This window comes from Podarcis gaigeae (assembly GCF_964106915.1).
Source record: "Podarcis gaigeae genome assembly, chromosome: 8".
Classification (NCBI taxonomy): domain Eukaryota; kingdom Metazoa; phylum Chordata; class Lepidosauria; order Squamata; family Lacertidae; genus Podarcis; species Podarcis gaigeae.
In genome coordinates this window covers 81,272,369-81,291,174 of record NC_139684.1, presented here as the reverse complement: position 1 = coordinate 81,291,174, position 18,806 = coordinate 81,272,369, and the positions used below count along the sequence as shown (strand labels likewise).

General features: G+C 47.2%; 2 protein-coding genes across 2 annotated transcripts; both read left to right on the top strand.

Annotated features, from left to right (window-relative positions):
• Positions 1-1,587: 1,587 nt before the first annotated feature.
• LOC310851645 (uncharacterized protein) lies at positions 1,588-7,408 on the top strand. The gene is made up of 3 exons (XM_083754252.1): positions 1,588-1,735; positions 4,415-4,562; positions 6,503-7,408. The coding sequence occupies exons 1-3, from the start codon at positions 1,693-1,695 to the stop codon at positions 7,068-7,070; spliced, it is 759 nt and encodes a 252-aa protein (XP_083610378.1). The 5' UTR covers positions 1,588-1,692; the 3' UTR covers positions 7,071-7,408.
• Positions 7,409-11,213: 3,805 nt separating this feature from the next.
• On the top strand, positions 11,214-17,222 carry LOC310851652 (uncharacterized protein). The gene is made up of 3 exons (XM_083754262.1): positions 11,214-11,365; positions 15,042-15,189; positions 16,493-17,222. The coding sequence occupies exons 1-3, from the start codon at positions 11,323-11,325 to the stop codon at positions 17,049-17,051; spliced, it is 750 nt and encodes a 249-aa protein (XP_083610388.1). The 5' UTR covers positions 11,214-11,322; the 3' UTR covers positions 17,052-17,222.
• The last annotated feature ends 1,584 nt before the right edge of the window (positions 17,223-18,806 follow it).

Genomic DNA, 18,806 nt, shown 5'->3' with positions numbered 1-18,806 from the left:
ACCAGAGGTACCACTGTAGACTGGAAGCACAGTGGGATTTTATTTAGGCTGCTCAGCCCCCCCGCCTAGCAGCTGACACGCGGGGTAGTGCAGCCACAGCCGCCTTTCCCCGTGTCCTCCAGGCTCCAGCTGGCCCCAGGGTTTTGATTCTCTGTGAAAGAGAGTTATGTGGTGGAGAGACAGTGGGAGAAAGAGGTGCAGATCAGGGGGAAATGGGCATTTGGAGGCTTACGAGAGAGTACTCCCCACTTTATGTGATTTCACATATATGTGGGGTGGTGGAACATAACCCCCAAATAAGGGGGGGTGCCTGTATATCCACCCTTGTCATAAACCTTCGTGGACATAGCCAGGAGGGGCAACTGCCCCCCCCATCAAGTAAATAAGTATTTTTATTAAGTAGATCAAATCTATGCTTCCAGGTGCCATAAGAAAGCGGCAGAGATAGCGCAGGATAGTGAGCACCCCGGAAATGATCTCTTTCAGCTTCTGCCTTCTGGAAGAAGCTACAGGGTTATAAAGACTAGGACTAGCCGTCTGAGAAACACTTTGTATCCAAATGTGATTTTGGTTTTAAACGCAGTACAGTGGTACCCCGGGTTACAGATGCTTCAGGTTACAGACTCCGCTAACCCAGAAATAGTACCTCGGGTTAAGAACTTTGCTTCAGGATGAGAACAGAAATCACATGGCGGCAGCAGGAGGCCCCATTAGCTAAAGTGGTACCTCAGGTCAAGAACAGTTTCAGGTTAAGAACGGACCTCCAGAACAAATTAAGTTCTTAACCCGAGGTACCACTGTATAAGGTAGTCTCTGTGGGAGTATATTGTATTTAATTACGGGGTATCAGAGTTTTTAGGGGGGTTAACCAGGCTGGGATAGCTGGGATAGTAGGCTTGTTGGTTTTTGAATGTCTGATGTAGATTTTTTTCAATTTCGTTGTTCTGTATGGGACAATGACAATAAAGATTATTGTATCGTAGACTAAAAGTAGAAATAGTTTGAATCTTTGAAACGGAAATGCTCTTTGAGGTCACTTGGGTGATGTTGTGGCGCATTCTAGTGACACAACTGGCAGCCCAACTGAGCAAGAGACAGAGCCAGACAGAGGATGGCGACAGATGGGTGTCCTGTCCCCCACCTCCATAAATCCTGGCTACGCTCACGACCACAGTCCACTTCATCAGATACATCCGACAATGCCAAGAAGACCCTCTGTCGCCTTTTGTTAGTGGATACTCATCTCCAGAGTTAAGAGGAACCAAACGTAAGATCATCATCGCTGCTGATGAGTTCATAGTCTCTGGCCACAGAGGCCATCTCACAAATCAGGGAAGTCTCTGAGTCGATCAATTCCTGGAGATAAAACCAAGGTTGACAGAGGAATGTCTTCCTTGATAGAGGGGGATATCTTCTGTCCATTGCAGCCATCTCACTTTGCTTATCAAGCCGTCCGGTTCAGGCTATTCCAGTCAGCGCACCCCCTTTTTTGTTGTTGTTGCAATGCTTTTCGGAGACTTTGGCAATAAGTCGGGGATGGAGAAGACGTCAGGTCAGCGGCCTGCGTTAATAAATGACAGAAGGCAGGGGTGGGCCCGGAAGGAAGGGATCATATAAATCTGTCCCCATGCTCAGAGAGAGACCCTGCCTTCACTTCACTGGTTCTCAAGAGAACCTTCCACCTGCACCACCATGAAGTTCCCTGTCATCACACTGGCCTTGCTAGCATTTGTAGGTAAGTAAAGGATTTGCCTCAGGTTGGAGGGAATTCCTGAATTCTTTTCAGGGGGCGGGGGGGGGGGCTCTTCAATTTGCCACATCCTTGGGGGTCTGAGGCACAATGGTCAAAAGATACATTGTTTACCAGAAGGTTGGTTGTTTGAGTCCGCCCAGGGATGGCTGGGTGGATTCGAACGCAGGGCAGGATTCCTGCATCGCAGGCGATTGGACTGGATGACCCCCCAGGGTCGCTTCCAATGCAATGATTCTGCGATCATTTGTTTGTTTTTTTAATCTGACTGGCCCAACACCTCCTGACTGGCTCTCAATTCAGGTATGACCCAAAATGGTCCACATCAGGAGTCTACGGACCACCAGTGGTCTGTGAGCTTCATTCAGGTGGTCCACGCCTTAGATAGTCATATTGCCACCTGGATCTCCTTGGAGGAAAGGTGGGATATAAATAAATAAATAAATAAATAAATAAGAAGAAATAAATAAAAGAAGAACATAAGAAAAGCCTGCAGGATCAGGCCAATGGCCCATCTAGACCAGTTCTCACAGTGGTCAACCAGATGACTATGGAAAGCCTAGAAACAGCATACAGTGGTACCTTGTTTTGAGTCTGGAATCCGTCCCGGAGCCCCGGACTCTAGACGAAAGGGACGCTCAACAAAGCGCCGCTCTGCACACACGTGCGGAACGGTTTGCGGTTCTGCACATGCGCAAACCGCTATTTAGCACTTATGCCCGTGCACTAGCAGCAAACCCGAAAGTAACCCGTTCCAGTACTTCCGGGTTTGCAACGGATGTTCGCTGAAATAGATGGTCGACAGGGTGGACGTTCGCAGAGGTATCACTGTAGAGACTTCAAATCCATTAGTAATAAAATACAACATAAAAAATAAAAGAAGCAATTAGAATACATCTAAGAACCATACAGGTAGGAAAATCATTAGGTAGTATGACACAATCCGCACCAATTTCCAAGCTTTTTTGGGGGGGGTGGAGTTCTCTGGTCCAGAGGTTATGTTTTCTTGTTTTCTAGTTTGTTAATGGTTGCTAGGAGTTGTAACTCTGTGAAGGGTAAACTACAGTGCCCAGAATTCTTCGGTGCGCGTGTGTGGGTGTGTGCTTCAAATGTGTTTCAAAGGTAGCATACACCGCCAATGTAGCAAGCTTTTGCATTGCACCGAACAATTCCTGCCTCAAGAATTCCATCCAGCTATGAACTTTGCTGTCATCCCTTCCCACAAAACGCCATTAGATGGAATCAGGCTTGGAAAGGGGTGAGAAGAACCCTTATTTGTCCTCTCAATACACGAGGCAATTCCTTCAGGTTTATTTCCTTTTATCCTCACAACACTCTTGCAAGGCAGTATAGGCCAAGAAATTGCGACTAGGTGAGGGTCAGTCAGTGAGCTTCATGGCTGAGTGAGGGATTTGAATCCAGGCCTCTCTAATCTATCCTGCTTTCCAAGTTCAGCCTTTCCCAACCTGGTGCCCTTCAGAGGTTTTAGACTACAATTTGCATCGGCCTCCCCATTTCTCCCATTGTTTTGGATATATTGTTGCTGTTGTTGTTTAGTCGTTTAGTCGTGTCCGACACTTTGTGGCCCCCTGGACCAGAGCACGCCAGGCACTCCAGTCTTCCACTGCCTCCCGCAGTTTGGTCAAACTCATGCTGGTAGCTTCGAGAACACTGTCCAACCATCTCGTCCTCTGTCGTCCCCTTCTCCTTGTGCCCTCCATCTTTCCCAACATCAGGGTCTTTTCCAGGGAGTCTTCTCTTCTCATGAGGTGGCCAAAGTCTTGGAGCCTCAGCTTCAGGATCTGTCCTTCCAGTGAGCACTCAGAACTGATTTCCTTAAGAATGGAGAGGTTTGATCTTCTTGCAGTCCATGGGAATCTCAAGAGTCTCCTCCAGCACCATAATTCAAAAGCATCAATTCTTTGGCGATCAGCCTTCTTTATGGTCCAGCTCTCACTTCCATACATCACTACTGGGGAAACCATAGCTTTAACTATACGGACCTTTGTTGGCAAGGTGATCAAGGTGATATATTGTAATACTCCAATAATTTGGCAAGCCACTCTGTTTTTGCCAGTATAATACCAAATGGGAAGGATCTCAAAAGAGAAGATAGACAGGGACTGGAAGGTGTTTAAAGGATACTAGCAAAACCATACTGAAAAATCAGAACTCCTATTTAGAATAAACAAGTTCCGTTTTAAATACTGAAATACTAAATAAGATGGATAACAATGTGTAATAGAAAAAGGAGCATGAAATTAGGTTAAAGGTGTGTGAAAGAAAGTAACAGAAGTAGAAAGAAATTGTAATTAAGTAGATTGGAAGTCTAACACAAAGGTGGGGTGAGGGGTGGTGGATGGTGATGGGAAAAGGGATTATCTGCAAGATTGAGCGTAGGTATGTTTGAACATTTCTAAGGATTGCATGAAATGTATGTTTGTATACTTGTATATTCGCAATATGTGTGTATTAATGCTGAATTATTTTAATAATAAAAACGTTTTATAAAAAAATTGCATCGGCCTCAGCCCTTGGGGGTGAAACTGTGCCTCCTAAGACATTTGTTTTGCAAAACAAAGTTTTGGTTCATATGTTGGTGTAACACTGTTCCCTCTGAGCTCCAGCTTCAGCCACAGATACAGATTTGCTTTTGTCTTCCAGGATCCCAGGCGTACGTCCTCCGAGATGAGCCGTATCCTCACCTGGCCCGGCTAAACCTGGAGCTTCAGGAATACCTGAGAAACGTCACCAGGGTAGTTGATGAAAAACTAGAGGTGATCAGAAGGTCGGAGCTTGGACAGTCAGTGATGTAAGCAATTCGAGCCAATATTTTCACACCAAGTGGTTCCCAAACTTATCCCTCCCCCCACCAACCACTTGATGGTCTTTACGGACAACTTAATGATTTTTTTCTGCTTGGTGTAGCATTTGTGCTAGGTGCTGTATGCTTTTAATTGTATTGTATTGCTTCTTTTATTTCTCAGAATGTGTTTTATTGTAGTTGCAATGAAGCAACGACACTTTCTCACCCTGGCGCTGTTGGGCCCACCCTCAATTAAATTTAGTGTGACCACCTCACGGTACACCAATTTTTACAATTTACCCCAGGTGATCTAGTGGGGGGGGGGACTTGTGTGAGGGAAAACTTAAAGAGTTAGAGTCTCAGGCAGGAGTTGATCAAACAAACAAGAAAAGTATTCTTAAACAAAGGAAGTTTATGACACAAAGTGGCTCAGAAAACTTGTTCTTTCAGGTAGAATTCAACCTAGTTACTTTAACTTAGAAGATGTCTCAGGCTTAAACACAGTGTTATAGGTACAACTCTTCTTAAACGTCAGTTACTAAACATCGGTTGGCACACTTCAGGTAGATAAATATTCAGGTTACCAGAAGGGATGGTAAAATGTTCAAATCAGTGTCTGTCACTTCAATAATACAATACTTTCAACACTATACTTCCTCCTTCACAGCTTAATACAGTGGTACCTCGGGATGCGAATGGGATCCGTTCTGGAGCCCCATTCGCATCCTGAATAGAACGTAAGGCGCGACGGCGTGTGCGCAGGTCGCGTTTTGCCGCTTCTGCGCATGCACATGATGTCATTTTGAGCATCTGCGCATGTGCGAGCGGCGAAACCTGGAAGTAACATGCTCCGTTACTTCCAGGTCGCCACGGAGCACAACCCGAAAGCGCTCAACCTGAAGCACATTCAACCCGAGGTATGACCGTACTTTGGTTCGTGAGTGAGGGGCATTTTTCCTCAGTTACCCCCTCTCTTAACAATCCCATACCTGAGGTATTTATGGTATTACAGACCCAGGGGATCCCCTCTCCCCTTGTCACTGGGTTGAGAGTCTTCAGTACCTAGAAGAATTCTCCCCTCCAAGTTAGACTGACACCCAGGGCAGTGGCGAAGCTGCATGCTCTGACACTGGGGGCGGAGAGCAGGTGGGGGCATGGCTGGCACGTGTCCCGGGGGCGTGGCATGCCACATGCAGGGGCGTTTCATGCATCTTGGGGGTGTGGCGCCCAGTGCAGTGGGGGGGTGCGTGGCACGTGTCCGGAGGCGGCCACGATGGTACCCCCCTCCCCGATGGTGCCAGGGGTGGTGCGCTCCCCCCGCTAGTGACCCAGGGAGCCTGAATTCCCACAGGATCTGTCGCTCCTGGTTCAGACTCTGCCCTCCCAGCACACTCCTGTTTGGACACCTTCCCCAGACCCTCAGCCTGGTCTCCCTATCCGAGCTGTGAGGCTCTGTCCTCTCCCTATGGATAGTCTCCTCAGTCTGTATCTCCTTTTCCCCTCAGAACCCCTTCACCCTCTCTCCCAATCTGAAACCTGTCTAACCTTTCCAAACCAATCATTTCCCTCCCCTGGAACTCTGGCCAATCAGACGCTGTTGCCAGCCAACTGTTTGCTGGCAAACAACAGCAACACTTGGTGACCCAAACTGGCCAGCAAACAAACTTTCCCATCACACAGTACAATTTGCATTCCATGGAATCCCATATCCACCGTCTCTTTTCCCTTATGTCAGCCTGGCAGGCAGCCGATTGCAGGAGAAACATGCAAGTGATGCTTTGAAGGGTGGAGGGCCCACAATGACATGCCCTCCTGCAGTTGGCATAACATTAGAGATGGGGAAGGGAACCTGGCCTCGCCACAGCTCTCCAGTCCAGGAGCTTCTCACTCAAAGAAGGGCGTTCTGCTTACCTTTTGTGACTCTGTTTTATTTCCACCCCCTGCAGAGACAAGCTCCATAACAGCTTTGCAAAAATGAGCAAGCGCTTGCACAACCTGAAGGAGAAGTTACCTGCTGAGGTGGTTCAAGGGTACGACCTGGTGGTTGGGGCGTCGCTGGGCGTGGTGGACAAAAGTCTCAACACCATCCGTGCCTTGCATAGAAAGGTATCGCCTGCCTCAGACGAGCTCGCAGAGGCTCTGTACACCATTGTGGCACCTTACGCAGATTCGGTCCTAGAGAAGGTGGATCGGTACTCAAAGTCCCTGCAGCGTTCCCTCATGGCCAAGGCCGAAGAGCTGAACCCCAAGCTGAACGAGAAGCTGAAGCAGCAGCTGGAAGACCTGAAAGATCAGCTGGCCCCTTACGCCGAAGTTCTCCAGCAGGAACTGCAAGAATTCCGGTCATCCATAGACCCCTACGTTGACCAGGTCCAGGAGAAGCTTGAGGAAGGAGTGGAGAGGGTCAACCAGATTCTTCAGCCTTATTTTAGCCGTATTTTCAAGGCACTCCAAGAACGCGCTGAGAAGTTTAAGAAGTGGGTTGAAGCCCCTACCTTTCCCCCAAGTCAGTGATGATGGTGGTGATTGTTTTGCACACGATGGAGGATGGAACCTTGGCCAACCCCAAGACAGACAGAAGATGGTGGTCTCTTCTGTAGCTCATATCATAAACCAGAAGTCCCTGTTGATGTTTACACATTGTTCCGGATACGTGGTTCCAATTTCTCATTACGTAGTGGTAGCTTCTGCTGGCTGGTTACAAGAAGGTGTCCGTGCCATCACACCTAAGTCGAAGTAAATGGCATTTCTGTTTTATTCTTTCGCCCATAGTCTGAACTTTTCCTTCTTGTTCACTCTTAGTGCTCCGTAAACTTTGATTCCCTTAAAATAAACTCGAGTTAAGCTTTTAATTGCCTCCTTTGCCTCAGTGTTGTCCACCTATGCTAATGCTTTTATTAACCTCCTTGGGGAAAAGCCTGCAAGCACCGCACACACGCTCCTCGGGGCTCATGAAAGGGAGCGCTGAGCAGGGCCTGGGATGCATACAGGCTCTGCTCAGCGCTCCCTTTAAAGAATTTTTTTCCCCTTGCATGCCCCCTCTAAAAACTAGGTGCGTCTTATGGTCAGGTGCGTCTTATGGGGCGAAAAATATGGTATTTCCAGAAGAAAAAATCTTATCCACGCTTATCCACAGAGCTCTGCCCCCACTCTGTTCAGACAGAGATCCACACTTTAATGCCTCGTGTGCAAATTGTGGACTCTCTTTCCTTTGAGGTTTTTAAGCAGAGGTTGGACAGCCATCTGTCATGGATCATAGAATCATAGAATCCTAGAGTTGGAAGAGACCACAAGGGCCATCGAGTCCAACCCCCTGCCAAGCAGGAAACACCATCAGAGCACTCCTGACATATGGTTGTCAAGCCTCTGCTTAAAGACCTCCAAAGAAGGAGACTCCACCACACTCCTTGGCAGCAAATTCCATTTAGAATTTAGAATTCCATTTAAGCTTTAGCTAAGATTCCTCCATTGAAGAGGGTTGGACTAGATGACCCTTGTGGTCCCTTCCAGCTTTACAGTTCTATTATTCTATGATTCAAGTGTTTTGGGGGGGGTTGCCCCAAGCTTTCCCCATGAAAACCAGTTCTTTAAGGTTGAATCAGTCCGTGGGCACAGAGCTCTAAAGTGTATTGTGATCACACTAAAAGAAGAGCTTTCAGATTCTGCTTGTGGGATTTCCAGAGGCATCTGCCTTGTCACTATCAGAAGAAGGAAGCTGGGCAAAATTTGTAGTCTGGTGTGGCAAGCCTTGAGCATTTATTATGACTTCCTTTCCCTCTGCTTCCCTGCCCCTACTCAAGGGTGCCCTTTACGCCTTTACAAAGAGGACAAAGGAAGCCACGGGTTATAACAAAATTTACAAATGCTAATGGATATTTATAGTACCAATTTTAAAATAATATCTATGATATAAATAGAAATAAAATACAATGCACTACTGTGGGTGGGTGGGTGGGTGGAAGGAGCTGTCTGTAAGCTGTGTGCCTGTCTTCTCAGTCTGCTGCCCAGTGGCTAAGCATTGATGGGCAACGTCTCAGGGTTCTTTACCTTTCTTTTAAAAAAATTTATTGGTTTTACATTTTTAACAACAAACTATCACGTCACATAGAGGGACGCGGGTGGCGCTGTGGGTAAAACCTCAGTGCCTAGGGCTTGCCGATCGCATGGTCGGTGGTTCAAATCCCTACGGCGGGGTGAGCTCCCGTCTTTCGGTCCCTGCTCCTGCCCACCTAGCAGTTCGAAAGCACCCCTAAGTGCAAGTAGATAAATAGGTACCGCTTTATAGCAGGAAGGTAAACGGCGTTTCCGTGTGCTGCGCTGGTGTCGGCTCGCCAGAGCAGCTTCGAGACGCTGGCCACGTGACCCGGAAGTGTCTCTGGACAGCGCTGGCCCCCGGCCTCTTAAGTGAGATGGGCGCACAACCCTAGAGTCGGACACGACTGGCCCGTACGGGCAGGGGTACCTTTACCTTTTTATCACGTCACATATCAATGAATACAATTCTCAAATTTCCCCCTCCTCAAAAGGACTTCCCTAAACTTCCTCCTCTGGTTTGTTTTTTACATAATATCTTCTCCTGCTTTGTTTAATATGTCTTAATTTTTAATATCTTTAACTTATTATTATACTCTCCACAGTTTTAACAATATCCTCATAGTTCCTATATTTGTTTTGTTACTTGCAAGTGTTTACTCGAAACCTACTAGTGAGTCCACTTCTTTGCATTGTTTCTGCAGATATAACATAAATGGTTCCCATTCTGTCTTGAAGTCTCTATTGTCCTTGTCTTATAGTCTTTCAGTTAATTTTGCCATTTCAGCGTATTCCAAGTTTTTCTTGCCATTCTTCTTTAGTTAGAACTTTGTCACTTTTCCATCTTTGGCCAGCAATATCCTAGACATAGTTGTAGCATACATAAAGAGTTTCTATTTTTCTTTTGGCAGATCTTGACCTGAAATGCCTAACAAAAAAAAGCTTCTGGTCTTTTAACATAACTTATCTTAAACATTTTTTTTCATTTCGTTATGTATCATTTGCCAATAATTTTTGATTATTTTCCAATTCCACCACATATGAAAAAACATGCTTTCTTCTTCTTTACACTTCCAACGTTTGTTGGAGCCTCTTCCAAACACTTTAACCATTTTCTCAGGTGTAATGTGGACGCGGGTGGCACAGTGGTCTAAACCGCAGAGCCTAGAGCTTGCTGATCAGAAGGTCGGTGGTTCGAATCCCTGCAACGTGGTGAGCTCCCGTTGCTTGGTCCCTGCTCCTGCCAACCTAGCAATTCAAAAGCACATCAAAGTGCAAGTAGATAAATAGGTACCACTCCAGCGGGAAGGTAAACGGCGTTTCCGTGCGCTGCTCTGGTTCGCCAGAAGCAGCTTTGTCATGCTGGCCACATGACTCAGAAAAACTGTCTGTGGACAAACGCCGGCTCCTTCAGCCAGTAAAGCGAGATGAGTGCCGCAACCCCAGAGTCGTCTGCGACTGGACATAACGGTCAGGGGTCCCTTTACCTTTACCTTTAATGTACTATCTACATATCATATTCACATAATTCTCTTTTAACAATATGCAATATTCAAGTGACGTGGACCACACAGCCCTTCGAGAGGAGGACTATTCACTGTGAAGTCGGACACATGCTTGCCCTACTGTGCTCACAGTGTAGGAAGAGCTCCAAAGATTTCCTAGGGTGCTGCCACTTAGAGGAATCACGTTGGGGAAACTTGCATGCAGAGTGACAAGGTGACTGAGGTGACAAGGAAACTCTTTCCCCAAATGGTATAATAAAGGAGATGTCCCTGACAAACTCTGATAGGTGTGGTGCCCAGAATGAGGGGTGGACGTGGAGGGAACAGATCCATTCTTCCCTTGCTCAGAGACAGACCCTGCCTTCTGAATCACCATATAGTTCCTTCTTCTCACACTGGCCTGACAAGCACATGGAAGGTCAACATCAGGCTATGAGCTGTCCAGCTGAAACTTTTCCGTCATAAAGCCTCCATCTTCGGGGCTCTTTTCTCCAAAGAGACCTGGCAGATAAAGGCTGTCCCAAACAGGTATCTATGAACACTGCCTTCCACGAGGCCTCAGGGTATTTGTGTGTGCATTTTAACACTCTTGCTTTGATGGAATTTAGTTACCACCAATCACTGCCCCCTCTGCTTTGTGCCATGGATTTAGACACTGGGGCAAGGACCACAGGAGATGGCAAGAGAAACTGTGCCACACTGAGAGGCATTTGATCCTCAGTGCCCTTCTGTGTTAATAAATGACAATGGAATAAGGGGTAGACGTGGATGGACCAGATCCATTCTTCCCTGGCTCAGAGACAGCCCCTGCCTTCTGAACCACCATATGGTTCCTTCTTCTCACACTGGCCTGACAAGTACATGGAAGGTCAACATCAGGCTATGAGCTGTCCAGCATTCCCCTTTGTTGGATACACATTTTAAATGTTTTGAGATGGTTGCTCAATCTGTTTGGATATCCTGTGTTGCCTTCTTTGGTTAAATCAGAATTTTTTTAAAGTTAGTCCTCTCTGTACTCTTGCAATGACCATGGGAGATAACAAGGGAAGGTTCCCCCTCAAAGGCACCTGCCCTCCAATAGCCCCTCAATGTTAATGAGTGACCCAGGAGGCAAGGGAGGAGGAGGAGGAGGTTGGGAGGAATAAGTAGCCTCGCTCGTGGCTCCCCGGACTCAGAGACAGCCCCAACCTTCATCCCAGCAGGTTCTCAGGACCCTCCGCCAAAGCACCATGAAGTTCTTCGTCCTCACACTGGCCTTGGCCATCCTGACGGGTGAGTGGAAGGTCAACATCAGGCTAGCAGCTGCCTTGCGTTCCACCTTTTGGGGTGTAAATTTAGCAAGATAGATATCTGTTGGACACTGAGATCCAACGCCAAGGGCCTTCTGGCAGTTCCCTCATTTCGAGAAGTGAGGTTACAGGGAACCAGGCAGAGGGCCTTCTCGGTAATGGCGCCCGCCCCGTGGAATGCCCTCCCTTCAGATGTGAAGGAAATAAGCAACTACCTTATCTTTAAAAGACATCTGAAGGCAGCCCTGTTTAGGGAAGTTTTTAATATTTAATGCTGTATTGTTTTTAACACTCAATTGGAAGCTGCCCAGAGTGGCTGGGGAAACTCAGCCAGATGGTCGGGGTATAAATAATATATTATTAGTAGTATTAGTATTAGTATTAGTATTAGTATTAGTATTAGTATTAGTATTCGTATTCGTATTATTATAATACTAATATTAGCTAAACTGAAGCTCCACGTTCAGTGGCTGGGAGACAAAGAACGGACTGGGCAAAATGGGTCTTTAGTCTGATCAGCCAAGGCTTAAAGCACTCATTATGACTTCCCCTCCCTCTGCTAACCTGCCCCTGCCTAAGGGTTCCCTTTGACAAAGATGACAACAGAAGCTGCCGGAACTGTCTGCAGTCCGGTGAGCTGTGCGGTTGTCTTCTCAGTCCAGCTGCTAAGCATTGATGGGCAAAGCCAAGAGCCCTGAAGCTCTCTCCCTTCTCAGGGTTCTTTCAACTGAACCTGGACCACACAGCCATTCAGGTATTCTCTGTGAAGTAGGACATATGTTCGCCCTACTGTGCTCACAGTGTAGGAAGAGCTCCAAAGATTTTCTAGGGTGCTGCCACTTAGAGGAATCACTTGGGGAAAACATGCATGCAGAGTGCCATGACAAGGAAGCTCTTACTGCAAATAACCACTGCAAGTAGTTAAGGCTGGAAGGGCGCATACATGTTGGTTGGCATTGGGCCTGCTGCTACTGCCCCTCAGTTGTGCCCCAATATAGGAAGGGCCTTCAGATCATATGATAAAATCCTGTCCTGTCCACCTTCTTGGTGTCTCACATTTCAAATGTCCTAGACGTGGCTTTGTGGGAGCAAAGTCCGTTCTGCAAATCACTGTTGGAGGGTCAATAGCCAACGACAGGATAAGGATGATTTCTCTCCTTTGCTGACAGACCAAGTTGTGTGTGGGGTTGTGTGCTTTGTGGGGTCTATTTCCTGAGGATGTGCTAGCAGGCCAAGCTGGGGGGGGGGTGATCTATAGGGAAACTGTAAATACCCCTTCAGTCTGTACTATTTCCAGAAGAACAAAACTATGTAAGAACTGGCTGGGATCCTATTTAGGTTCTCTGACACGCGGCTAGGACCACAGACCTTGTGTTTTAGAAACCTCATGTCCCCATTTTAGAGAGAGAGTCATAATCCAGTGTTGGGAACAGTGCCGGATTTACGTATAAGCTAAACAAGCTATAGCTTAGGGCCCCATTCTCTTGGGGGCCCCCAAAAAAATTTAAAGGGGAAAAAACTGGATGTATATTTCCAAATATAAGATAAAAAAAGAAATAAAATAAAACCTACATACAGCAACATTGTTTTGTGTTGTGTATGGACCTATTAGGTCCATAAATTACCATATAGCACATATTCAACACAAAAAATGTGACAATTTGTTGTTCACAAAGGACAGCTGGACATATAAAGGGCCCCATTGCCTTCAGTAGCTGAGGGCCTCACCAAACCTAATTCTGGCCCTGGGTGGGAAGCTACTCCGTAGATCTAGAAAGTGATTATTCCACAGGGAGTGTTGTTAGCGAGTAGCCCAGAGGCACAAGCCCCAGGTGTTTTGTGCCACACCTGAAACTACCTGTGCCTGGAGTGTCTGCTCCTTTCCCTGGTAACAATACTAGACCATATTTCAGCCTCAGCTCCCGCACAGACACAGTGGCGTAGGGTGGGTTGTCAGCACCCGGGGCAAGGCAAGTAATTTGCGCCCCCTAACCCGTGGATTTGCGCCCCCTAACCCTAACTCCCAGATGTTGCGCCCGGTGCGGCCGGCCCCCCCTGCACCCCCCACACTAAGCCACTGCACAGACAGCATCTGTAATTACACCATTCCCCACATAAAATAAGGGACCTGACTGAGAAATAACATAAACCAGTGTTTCCCAAGCAGCGACCATATGGCCCGTGGGGCCCCCCAGGATATTCCTAGGAATAGCTGTCAACGTTTCCCTTTGTTTAAGAGAAATTCCCTTATTCCAAATAGGATTCCTCGTAAGAAACGGGAAAAGTTGACAGCTATGTTCCGGGGGGTGGGGGGCACAGGTGAAATTGGTGTAAATAAGGCTAGAGGGAAGTGAGAAGTGAAGGGAAACAATTTTTTTTTTAAAATCCCTGATTGGATGTCTATCTGCCTCGCCAATCACAAGCGAGTAAGGGGGACCCACCAGGGCCTAGCGCTCCTTTTTGCCACGTGTGTTTTCTTGGAGCAGTCCTGGTTTGCTTCAGGCGGGACCAGTAGAGCCCAGGATCCAGAACCCCCCAGGTCAGGTAAGTGCAGTGGTGGGGTGGCAACAGGTAAGGCTGGGCGTGCTGGATGCTGCTGCCAGTGCTAGGCCCGGTGGCAGCCTGGGCCTGACTCTGCAAGGTGCATAACTAAGTCTGCTGGTTTGCACCTAGAAAATAACTAAGTCTCTACTTGGAAGAAAGATCCACTGAGTTCAGTGGGCCGTACTCCCAGGTAAAGGTGTGTGGGGCTATAGTGTTTTATCTAGGCAGCCAGGGCTACTCCAGATAACAAGATCTTTTTGCAGCAGGTCAGTGAGAACCACTTGCTTTTTAAAATTCTCCCATATATACAGAACTCCCTGTGCACCTTTTGCCCAATATCTGTAGTTTCCCCCTCTGTGTCAAACAACTGGTGTTCTGCTCCCACCTAATAGCTGGGGGGAGAACAGAAGCGTTGTCACATAAGTGTTGTTTGCTTTTTATAATGCATGGAAGATGGATCTCCCTCAGGAGGTTCTGGACTCTCCTTCCTTCGAGGTTTCTAAGCGGAGGTTGCGTGGCCATCTGTCCCAGGACAAAGTCATGTTTTAGCTGAGTTTCCTACAGGGGTTTTCAATAGACAGAATACCCTTGGGGTCCCTTCCAGCTCCATGATTCTATGTTTTTCTGCTTCAACAATATTTTATTATCTTCCTATCATTTTATGTAATTTTCTAAAAATTATTAAAATTATAAATGAAACATGTTGTATTGAAAAACAAAACATTTAAATAGCTACTTTTTCAGCAGGAGACAAGAGGGGGCATGGGCATAGCCAGGATTTGGGGGGGGGGGTGGAGCATCAGATTTGCATTGATTTTTACTTATTGGGGGGGCAGCTGCCCCCTTGGGCTACATCCATGTGGGGGGGGGTGCCACAGGAAGAAAACAAGGTCAGAAAAAGGTTGGGAAACACTGACATAAACTATTTTGTTTCTACCTTTCTTGAGGGGGTTGAGGCACCAGCCCTAACAAAGACCTTCTAATTTAGAGCCTCAAACATTAAAGAAAGGATTCTATATGTGAAGCTTTGAGTTGCAGCTTGGTGTACCAAACAGGCTTGGTGCTTCCTGCAGTGGACGGTGCAATGCAGAATTATTATTTTTGGGGACTTCTAGGGACTTGGGCTTCTGTTCTCCGAGACGAGCCGGATTCCAAGCTGGAGAAGCTAATCCAACAGGGAAGAGAAGATGCCGAGAAATTCATCGAAACATTGTCTAGGAAAGTCACCACCGTTGAAAGAGGAGAGGAGGGCCGGGAGATTCTGTAAGCAAATTAGTCTCGTTTCTGCTCTGTACTGCTTTCTTCCCATGTAGAAAAGAGGAGATGTTATTTCTAGAGAATAGATGGATGGAAGTCATTACCGGCATAACATTCTGGGGTTGGGGAAGGTATGGGAGCTGAACTACTGGATTCTGAGCCAGACCCACTGCCACCACTTCACCCCATGGCTTGGCCAGCCCCTGGGTCCCTGGGTCCCTGTACCTTCCCCTCCCACTGTGGGCAGCATGTGTGGCAGGGCTGAGGGTATAACAGGTGACACACACTGCTACATGAAGCCCCTCAGGCATCAGACAGGGAGGTGCCAACTTTGGAATCCTCCTCAGAACAGAGTCTTAAAATCCTGGGTGTTTGAACTTCGACTCAGGATGGTGCCTCCCCTTCGGCAGATGGGCAGATCAAGTGAACCCTCCCAGGAAGGATCTCTCCCCACTTAAAGTAAGGTGAAACAGGTGCAGGCAAAGCCATGTGGGACTGCCCCACCTGAAAAGGAAGGAAGGCTGCCCCTTAAATCCAGGACCTCCCCACTCAGTGAGAGAGGCCTGCCTACTGTGACTATGCAGGTCCAAGCAGGTTTTCGTTTTTCCCACCCAGGGCCAGATTTAGGTTTGATGAGGCCCATAGCTACTGAAGGTAATGGAGCCCCTTATATGTCCACAACAAATTATCAACAACAAATTTTCGCAGTTTTTTGTGATGAATATACAGTCATACCTCGGATTACAGATGCTTCAGGTTGTGTTTCTTTGGGTTATGGACCGTCGAAACCCAGAAGTACCGGAACGGGTTACTTCCGGGTTTCGGCGGTCGCACATGTGCAGAAGCGCCGAATCGCAACCCGCGCGTGCACAGACACGCCATTGTGGGTTGCGAACGTGCATCCCGCACGGATCATGTTCGCAACCCGAGCATCCACTGTATGCTATATAGTAATTTATAGAACTAATAGGTCCGTACAGAACACAAAACACTGTTGCTGTATGTAGGTTTTAATTTATTTTATTTTTATCTTATATTTTGGAAATGTACATTCAATTTATTTTCCCTTTAATTTTTTGGGAGGCCCCCAAGTGAGGGGGGCCCTAAGCTGCAGCTTGTTTAGCTTATATGTAGATATGGCACTGTTTACCGCTAAATCAGAACAAACATCAATCCACAGAAAAACTATTGACACTTGTACCAGTTCAGGGGTAAACAGCAGTGGGACAAACAGGTGTTTGGACGTTCCCACACCCTCCTTTTTCCTTCTTAAAGCTTTTCAATTCTCTGTTCTTTTTTTCCCCTACAGGAAATCTATTGAGTATGCCTATATGAATATCAGCAGGCGCTTGAATAGCCTGGAGAAAGAGTTACCTAATGAGGTCATGGAAGCTTTGGATCTGGTTTTGGGGGTGCCATACCAGGTTGCGGAAAAGGCTATCACTGCCCTGTTTGACCTGCAGAGACATAGAAGGCATAACTTAGAAGAGCTTGGCAAAGCATTGCAATCTGCCCTGGCGGGTTACGTGGATCCCGTCCTGGAGAGGGTGAGCCCGTACGCAGCCACCTTGCGCAGTGCTGTCGTCGCCAGAGCTCAGGAGATCAACCGTGAGATAGATGAGAAGCTGCCGGAGCAAGTGCAAGCTTTGAGAGCCCAGCTGGATCCACACATTAAGAAGCTGCAAGAATTGCAGGCAACCCTTCAGCCCTATCTTGACCACACCCAGGAGCTGATCAGAAAAGGAGCAGAGACAATCCACAAGCACTTACTGAAGCCGTATGTTGGTCCCCTTGTGAAGTTGCGCCAAAAGTACAAACAGGACTTTAGGGCGTGGGCTAGAGCCCCAGTGTTTTCCCCAAATCCATGATTATTTCTCCCACATGTATACGAGGAAGGAATCTCCCCCCCAGCATCTAAAGAGAGATCAGAAGGAAAAAGCTTACATTGGTTTTTGTGTCTTCATGACCTTGGCTGGGAGGTAGGGCAGGTGTGCAAGTCTTCTCTCCAGACGGGATAATAAAGGAGACGTTCCTAACAACCTCTGTTCGATGCGTGGCCTGTTTCTCTTTCACCCTCCTCCTTCTGTTGGCTGTTGGAAATACATCTTCTTCACACGAGCAAAAGTGAAGCGCTCTCAATACACCTGTACGCCAACACGTGGGTTATGTTGTGCACATAATATATAATAATAATAATTTATTATTTATACCCCGCCCATCTGGCTGGGCTACCCCAGCCACTCTGGGCAGCTTCCAACAAAATATTAAACTACAGTAATGAATCAAACATTAAAAGCTTCCCTAAACAGGGCTGCCTTCAGGTGTCTTCTAACATAACAGTTGCGTGGGGGGATTTCAACTTCCTTGGCCCGCAGGGTGGAAATGAGGAGGAGTCCCTTTCCCTACTTTGAAGCTGCTCCTTGAGTTTCAGAGGAAGCCTTCATCGGCCCAAGTGAATAGAGGGCTCCCTCGAAATAGCACCTTTGGAGAGGCCTTAGGACTCAGGCAAGGGAGGCGGGGAGAGCACACCTTTCCTCTTCCCCTCCATTCTCTTGAGGCAGTGCAGGTTTACACACACACACACCCCACACACCAACTATCAGTAGGTAAAGGTAAAGGGACCCCTGACCAATAGGTCCAGTCGTGACCGACTCTGGGGTTGCAGCACTCATCTCACTTTACTGGCCGAGGGAGCCGGCGTTTGTCCGCAGACAGCTTCTGGGTCATGTGGCCAGCATGACTAAGCCACTTCTGGCGAACCAGAGCAGCACATGGAAACACTGTTTACCTTCCCACTGGAGCGGTACCTATTTATCTACTTGCACTTTGTGCTTTCGAACTGCTAGGTTGGCAGGAGACGCGGGTGGCGCTGTGGGTTAAACCACAGAGCCTAGGACTTGCCGATCAGAAGGTCGGCGGTTCGAATCCCCGCAACTGGGTGAGCTCCCGTTGTTCAGTCCCAGCTCCTGCCAACTATCAATGGGCAACACCAATTGCATCCTGCTGTAGCAGATGAAGGAAGGGATGCAGGTGTGAGGAGAATTTATCAACCACACACAAGGCATCTTTTCTGCTGCTGCAATACTCTGCTAAAAGCCAGGAAGAAAGCTTAAGTAATTTCGTTGTCCCTGAGAGGGGGCAATGATAATAAAGATATTATTATTATTATTATTATTATTATTAAGGCTTAAATCGGCACAGGGTGAAGCCTGCCAGGCACCATTACATTCCAGCAGCAGGGCTTATTTCCTCCTTCATCCCAAGCCATTTTATTTCTCTGCTATGTCTTTTTTAAAAAAGAAATTTGTGTCCAAGGACAGGGACTGTCTTGCTTTTATTGATTGGTAACCTTCTCTGGCAGCAATCTTTGGCTGAATGCCAGGCGATACATTACAATAATAATAATTATTTCTTATTTAGACCTTGCCCATCTCGCTGGGTTTTTCCAGCCACTCTGGGCAGCTCCCAACAGATTAAAAACAGAATAAAACATCAAATATTTAAAACTTCCCTAAACAGGGCTGCCTTCAGTTGTCTTCTAAAAGTCAGGTAGTTGTTTATTTCCTTGACATCTGATGGGAGGGCGTTCCACAGGGAGGGCGCCACCACCAAGAAGGCCCTCT